The sequence below is a fragment of the Rhinoraja longicauda genome, chromosome 43, assembly GCF_053455715.1.
Source record: "Rhinoraja longicauda isolate Sanriku21f chromosome 43, sRhiLon1.1, whole genome shotgun sequence".
Lineage (NCBI taxonomy): Eukaryota > Metazoa > Chordata > Chondrichthyes > Rajiformes > Arhynchobatidae > Rhinoraja > Rhinoraja longicauda.
Window position 1 is genome coordinate 6,842,486 of NC_135995.1, and position 8,000 is coordinate 6,850,485.

Sequence of the window (8,000 nt, forward strand, 5' to 3'; positions counted from 1 at the left end):
AGGAGGGAGGGGCAGTGAGGAAGGAGGGGGGACGGAGGGGAAGGGGTAGGAGGGAGGGAGGGGCAGTGAGGAGAGGGATGGAGGGGCAGAGGAGGGGGAGGGGTAGGAGGGAGGGAGGGGCAGTGAGGAGGGAGGGAGGGGCAGAGGAGGGGGAGGGAGGAAGGGTGAGGTGCGAGGGAGGGTGAGGAGGAGGGAGGGATGGTGAGGGAGCGCCGCGCTATGGGAGATGCGTGAGGAAGGGGGTGGTGAGGGAGGGGCGTGAGGAGGGAGCGCTGCGCTGTGGGAGGGGCGTGAGGAGGGAGGGAGGGGTGGTGAGGAGTGAGAGCCGCGCTCTGGGAGGGGCGTGAGGAGGGGGGTGGTGAGGGAGGGGCGTGAGGAGGGAGCGCTGCGCTGTGGGAGGGGCGTAAGGAGGGAGGGGTGGTGAGGGTGAGGAGGAGGGAGGGAGGGAGGGAGGGAGGGGTGGTGAGGAGTGAGCCGCGCTGTGGGAGGGGCGTGAGGAGGGGGGTGGTGAGAGAGGGGCGTGAGGAGGGAGTGGCGCGCTGTGGGAGGGGCGTGAGGAGGGAGCGCCGCGCTGTGGGAGGGGCGTGAGGAGGGAGGGGTGGTGAGGGAGGGGCGTGAGGAGGGAGGAAGGGAAGGGCGTGAGGAGGGAGTGCCGCGCTGTGGGAGGGGCGTGAGGAGGGGGGTGGTGAGGGAGGGGCGTGAGGAGGGAGGAAGGGAGGGGTGGTGAGGAGGGAGAGCCGCGCTGTGGGAGGGGCGTGAGGAGGGGGGTGGTGAGGGAGAGTGAGGGGGGGGAGAGGGAGGGAGGGTGAGGGGGAGGGAGGGAGGGAGGGAGGGGCGGTGAGGAGCGAGTGCCGCACTGTGGGAGGGGCGTGAGGAGGGGGGTGGTGAGTGAGGGGGAGGGAGGGAGGGGGAGGGGTGGTGAGGGAGGGGGGGGCGGTGAGGAGGGAGGGAGGAAGGAGTGGTGAGGAGGGAGAGCCGCGCTGTGGGAAGGGCGTGAGGAGGGCGGGTGAGGAGGGAGGTGAGGAGGGAGGTGAGGAGGGAGGGGGGGGGCGGTGAGGAGGGAGGGAGGGAGGGGTGGTGAGGAGGAGGGAGAGCCGCGCTGTGGGAGGGGCGTGAGGAGGGAGCGTGACTTCAGCCTCAACTACCTCGGGTTTTCTAGATTAATTAACCCTCTGTAGATGAAATAGTGGGATAACATAGAACTAATGTGTGTGAACGGGCGATCGCTGGTAGGCGAGGACTCGATGGGCCGAAGGGCCTGTTTCCGCGCTGTATCTCTTAAAAAAAAGCCTTTGTTTCTTTAGAAGAGACTTACGCGGGTGGATATTAACATTGACAAGAATTGTTTCTATTGATACTAGTCATAGAAACATAAACAATAGGTGCAGGAGGAGGCCATTCGGCCCCTCGAACCTGTACGCACCGCCATTCATTGTGATCACGGCTGATCATCCACAATCAGTAACCCGTGCCTGCCTTCTCCCCATATCCCTTGATTCCCCATATCCCTTGATTCCACTAGCCCCTAGAGCTCTATCTAACTCTCGTTTAAATTCATCCAGTGAATTGGCCTCCACTGCCCTCTGTGGCAGAGATAGTCAAATGATAGTCTATTAAACAGTCTAACATACAGCCTTTACCTGCAGTTACGAAATAGACACGTAGCTATCAAATGAAGGTCATTATTTTCTGGAAATCCTGCGTGATTTCTGCTGATGCTATTCTGAAACTCTGAAACCTCTTCTTGTTATTGTCGTGCCATGTTCGATAACAAGTTTGCTAGATGCAGGAAAAATGTTCCCAATGTTGGGGGAGTCCAGAACCAGGGGCCACACACACACACACACAGTCTAAGAATAAAGGGGAGGCCGTTTAAAACTGAGGCGAGAAGAAACTTTTCCACCAAGAGAGTTGTGAATGTGTGGGATTCTCTGCCACAGAGGGCAGTGGAGGCTGATTCACTGGATGGATTTAAGAGAGAGTTAGATAGACCTCTAGGGGCTAGCGGAATCAAGGGATATGGGGAGAAGGCAAGCACGGGTTACTGATTGTGGACGATCAGCCGCGATCACAATGAATGGCGGTGCGTACAGGCTCGAAGGGCCGAGTGGCCTCCTCCTGCACCTATGGTTCTATGTTTCTCTAGCGATCAGCTTTCTTTGTGCCTTTGGAGGTTAATAATAATAATAATAATAAGTCCAGATGCTGGAAATCTGACAAAGGGCGCAGCGGTAAAGCTGCTGCCTCACAGTGCCAGAGACCAGGGTTCAATCCCTACTACAGGTGCTGTCTGTACGGAGTTTGTACGTTCTCCCCGTGATCTGCGTGGGTTTTCTCCGGGTGCTTCGGTTCCCTCCCACACTCCAAAGACGTGCAGGTTTGTCGGACAATTGGCTTGCTGTAAATGTAAATTGTCCCTAGTGCATGTGTGGGATAGTGTTAGTCAAGTCAATTTTATTTGTATAGCACATTTAAAAACAACCCACGTTGACCAAAGTGCTGTACATCTGTTTAGGTACTAAGGAAAAAAATGAAACACACAAACATAACAGCACATACAAAACAGTTCACAGCGCCCCCTCAGAGGGCCTCAAACGCTAGGGAGTAGAAATAAGTTTTGAGCCTGGACTTAAAGGAGTCGATGGAGGGGGCAGTTCTGATGGGGAGAGGGATGCTGTTCCACAGTCTAGGAGCTGCAACTGCAAAAGCTCGGTCACCCCTGAGCTTAAGCCTAGACCGCGGGATAGTGAGTAGCCCTAAGTCGGCCGACCTGAGGGACCTGGAGTTAGAGAGGTGGGTTAGAAATGTGCGGGGATCGCTGGTCGGCGCGGACTCGGTGGGCCGAAGTTCCTGTTTCTGCGCTGTGTGTCTCTAAACTAAACACAGAACTAGTGCGTGAACGGGCGATCGCTGGGCGGCGTGGACCTGGTGGGTTGAAGTTCCTGTTTCCACTCTGTATCTCTATATTAAACTAAACTAAAACTAATCAGTCATGCTCATCGAATAGTGGAGCAGGTGCGAGATTAATCCTGATGCTATTTTTTATACCATTACATGTTTTCTGCAGAGGATTTGGATTTGTTGCATTTGTAAACAAAGAGATTAAAATGCTAAACCATCACATGTCTCAGAATTATGTTTTAAACCTTTCTGTGGGAGCCATTTATGTTTATTGTTGGAACGTCACGTTATTTTGCTTAGATATACTTTACAATGTGGCCCGTTAACTGAGCTTGTCAATTAGCAAATAGTCCAGGAGAACATATCACAAGGCTCGTGCAGGAAAATAACTGCAGGCAATAGGTGCAGGAGTAGGCCATTCGGCCCTTCGAGCCAGCACCGCCATTCACCATGATCATGGCTGATCATCCACAATCAGTACCCCGTTCCTGCCTTCTCCCCATACCCTCTGACTCCGCTATCCTTAAGAGCTCTATCTAACTCTGTCTTGAAAGCATCCAGAGAATTGGCCTCCACTGCCTTCTGAGGCAGATGCTGGTTCAAATTCGAAGGTATCACAAAATGCTGGAGTAACTCAGCGGGTCAGGCAGCATCTCTGGAGAGAAGGAATGGGTGATGTTTCGGGTCGAAACCCTTCTTCAGACTGATGTCAGGGGAGGGGGCGAGACAAAGATAGGATGCAGTGGGAGACAGGAAGACTAGTGGGTGAACTGGGAAGGGGAGGGGAAAGAGGGACTATCTGAAGTTGGAGAAATCAATGTTCATACCGCTGGGGTGTAAGCTCACAAGGCTCAATATTTCAGGATCCATGTAGAGTGTGGTTTGGATGATCATTGTTCGTGTTTTGTCACTGCAGATTTCATTAGATAGACACAGGTGGACTTATGAGCTGTGAGACTAAACACTCTTTGATTTTGTGATGAAGTCGTCTTAGCTGGACGTCACAGCTGCAGTGTAACTGGGGTTGCCAACTGTCCCGTATTAGCCAGGACATCCCGTATTTTGGGCTAAATTGGTTTATCCCGTACGCGATCGCCCTTGTCCCCCGTATTAGGCCCGTGGGGCGCTGTAGGCCTGTGTGCTGTAGGCCGAGACAGCGTAGGCCCGGACGCTGTAGGCTAACGGAGTGTGTTCGGGGAGCGTGGCCCAGTGTGTTCGCCTAACAGAGGTCGCGTAGGAACCCGCCTCCCGGCCCGGGCGGCCACCGTTTGTGGAGAGGGAGCACTTGGCCGCTGGCTGGGTGAGGTCAGGCTTGGGCTTAATATTCAGCCTCCTGGTTAATCTGGTTGTAATGGAGCTCATAGCTCTCTGTACTGTTTGCAAGCAGGCGAGGCCAGTCATGCAGATTATTCTTTTTGAGGTACGTCTTGGTGAAGTATTACAAGTGCCTCTCTGAGAAATGGGACCTCAGAGGTACCAGTCTTCTTCCTATTATCATATCATATCATATCATATACAGCCGGAAACAGGCCCTTTCGGCCCACCAAGTCCGTGCCGCCCAGCGATCCCCGTACATTAACACTATCCTACACCCACTAGGGACAATTTTTACATTTACCCAGCCAATTAACCTACATACCTGTACGTCTTTGGAGTGTGGGAGGAAACCGAAGATCTCGGAGAAAACCCACGCAGGTCACGGGGAGAACGTACAAACTCCTTACAGTGCAGCACCCGTAGTCAGGATCGAACCTGAGTCTCCGGCGCTGCATTCGCTGTAAAACAGCAACTCTACCGCTGCGCTACCGTGCCGCCATGGTCTCCATGGTCACCACATTGCCCAAGTTCCCAGCCTGTCCATTCATTTTAATTCTGCAGTTGTACAGGGCCCTGGTAAGACCACATCTGGAGTATTGTGTGTACAGTTTTGGTCTCCCAATTTGAGGAAGGACATCCTTGCTATTGAGGCAGTGCAGCGTAGGTTCACCAGGTTAATCCCCGCGATGGCGGGACTGTCGTACGAGGAAAGATTGAAAAGACTGGGGCTTGTATTCACTGGAGTTTAGAAGGATGAGAGGGGATCTTATAGAAATAAAAGGACTGGACAAGCTAGATGCAGGAAAAAATGTTCCCAAAGTTGGGCGAGTGCAGAACCAGGGGCCACAGTCTTAGAATAAAGGGGAGGCCATTTAAAACTGAGGAGAAGGAACCTTTTCAACCCAGAGAGTTGTGAATGTGTGGGATTCTCTGCCACAGAGGGCAGTGGAGGCCAAATCACTGGATGGATTTGAGAGAGAGTTAGATAGAGCTCTAGGCGCTAGTGGAATCAAGGGATATGGGGAGAAGGCAGGCACGGGTTACTAACTGTGGACGATTAGCCGCGATCACAATGAATGGCAGTGCTGGCTCGGATGGCCGAATGGCCTGCTCCTGCACCTATTTTCTATGTTTCAAAAAAATGGGCTGCTGCGAGAACAGTTGGAAGCATCTAAGATTCCTTCTTCCACCAGATGGCAGCCTGAGGTAAAGTTCAGCACCTGTTTCTTCTTTTTGCCTCTCGTGAGAAGTTTTCACAGGAGCCAAGCGATAATAAATATCACTTACAAAACATCTTTTTTAACAAACCCATCCGACATTTCCGGAGGTTACACATTCGATACAGGCATTTACTTCCAAATTTACTTACATTAACCCAGTATCCCTTATTTGGAGGGGCGTCTCTCTCCACCACACCCTGCCCCCCCATGTCCAGCAGCGGAAGGGCCCTAGACAGTGGTCCTCCCCTACAGGGCCTTGGCGTTGGCTGCACCAAGCTTCAGTGCGTACCTCAGCACGTACTCCTGCACTCTGCAGCGGGCCAGTCGGCAACATTCTTTGGCGGACATCTCACTCCGCTGGGCATAATGTTTCGGCTCATCGGTGTAGATTAAACTCTGAGTGGAAAATGTTTTCCCTGAAGCCCTTCTTAAGTCTCCTCCCTTCTCACCTGAAGGCCAGGCGACGAGATTTTTGAATCATCTATCCTGGGGGGGATAAGACTCTCAACGCTCAATTTATCCATCGTGATCTTCTACACCACTTGGATAATAATGAGAACCTTCAAGGTCACGATTTCAAGATCAACTTATTGTCACATGTACCAATTAAGGTGCAGTGAAATATGAGTTACCACACAGCCACCTAGACACTAAAACTCTCGTTTGTTTGTTTGTGTGTTCCTGAACTACAGCCAAAACGGTACACGGCAGCGCGACACTTTTAGGCCCACCTTACTCACCGTCGTCCCCTTGGTGCTAGTGGAAGAAGTTTCATTGAAATCGGTGTTATATTTTTAAAGCTATTCACATTTTAAAGTTTAAATCTATCTTCTAGGGAGGGAGGAGTGAGGGGGGAGGGAGGGGGATGGGAGGGGGGGGATGGGGGAAGGAAGGGGGGGAGGGAGGATGAGGGGGGTTCATCCCCTTACCTCTTCTCTCCCTCCCCCCCTTAACCCACTTCCCTCCCCCCTCCTTCCCCTCCCCCCAACTCCATCTACCTCAGCCTCCCTTATCCTCTGCCCCCCTCCTTTCCCTTCCCTTCACTCCATCCCCCTCAAACCCTCATCCTCCCTCCACCCTCCCTTCTCTACCCCCCTCCCTGCCTTCCCCATCCCCGTCCTCCGCCTCCCCCTCTCCATCCCCTCAACCCCCCCTTATTCTCCCTCCCCCGTCCCCCACTCCCATCCCCTCCTCCCTTCCCTCCCATCTCCCCTCCCCCCCTCCTTCCCGTCCCCCCCCACACTCCATCCCCCCCCCAACCCCCCTTATCCTCCCTCCCCCCTCTCCCTTCATACCCCTCCACCCCCCCCCCCCCCTCCATAGGAGATAGATTTAAACTATTAAAACGTGAATAACTTTAAAAATATAACCGATTTCAATTAATCTTCTTCCATTAGCACCAAAGGGACAACGGTGAGTAAGGTGGGCCGAAAATTGCCACCCGATCATGTATTGTTTTGGCTGTAGTTCAGGAACAAACAAACAAACAAACGAACAAGAGTTTTAGTATATAGATGCACAAGTCTGGTGAAGAATAGTCAGGGCGGCACGGTGGTGCTGCAGGTCGAGCTGCTGCCTCACGGCGCCAGAGACCCGGGTTCCATCCCGACCGCAGGCGCTGTCTGTAGAGAGTTTGCACGTTCTCCCCGTGACCCGCGTGGGTTTTCTCCGGGGGCTCCGGTTTCCTCCCACACTCCAAAGACGTGCGTGCGGGTTTGTAGGTAATTGGCTTAGGTAAAATTGTAAATTGTCCCCCAGTGTGTTAGTGTGCGGGGTGATTGTGTTGTTGCCCATACCGGCCAACATGCCCCATCTACACTAGTCCCACCTGCCCACACCGGCCAACATGCCCCATCTACACTAGTTCCACCTGCCCACACCCGACCAACGTGCCCCATCTACACTAGTCCCACCTGCCCACACCAGCCAACATGCCCCATCTACACTAGTCCCACCTGCCCACACCGGCCAACATGCCCCACATACACGAGTCCCACCTGCCCACACCGACCAACGTGCCCCATCTACACTAGTCCCACCTGCCCACACCGACCAACATGCCCCATCTACACTAGTCCCACCTGCCCACACCGACCAACATGCCCCATCTACACTAGTCCCACCTGCCCACACCGACCAACATGCCCCATCTACACTAGTCCCACCTGCCCACACCGGCCCAACGTGCCCCATCTACACTAGTCCCACCTGCCCACACCGACCAACGTGCCCCATCTACGCTAGTCCCACCTGCCCACACCGACCAATGTGCCCCATCTACACTAGTCCCACCTGCCCACACCTGGGGCAGGTTCTCAGACGCTGGTGCCCTGAGGGGGGAGAGGGGGGATTGTTGTGGGGGGGTGTGGGTGTGTGGGGGTGATGTTTTTGTGTGGGGTCTGTGGGGGTGTGAGTGTGTGGGTGTGTGAGTGTGTGGGGATGATGTGTGTGTGGTGGGTGTGAGTGTGTGGGGATGTGTGTGTGGGGTGTGGTGTGTGTGGATGTGTGGTGTATGTGTGTGGTGTGGGGTGATGTGTGTGTGTGTGGTGTATGTGTGTGGTG

At 54.0% G+C, this 8,000-nt stretch overlaps 1 protein-coding gene across 1 annotated transcript in view; it reads left to right on the forward strand.

Moving 5' to 3' along the window:
* Positions 1-8,000, forward strand: part of LOC144612205 (myelin-associated glycoprotein-like) — a 71,252-nt gene that overhangs the window by 62,609 nt on the left and 643 nt on the right. The window contains exon 11 of the mRNA XM_078431762.1: positions 1-14. This exon is cut by the window's left edge and continues 218 nt beyond it. Within this exon, the coding sequence (XP_078287888.1) occupies positions 1-14 (14 nt within the window). The remainder of the gene's footprint in view (positions 15-8,000) is intronic.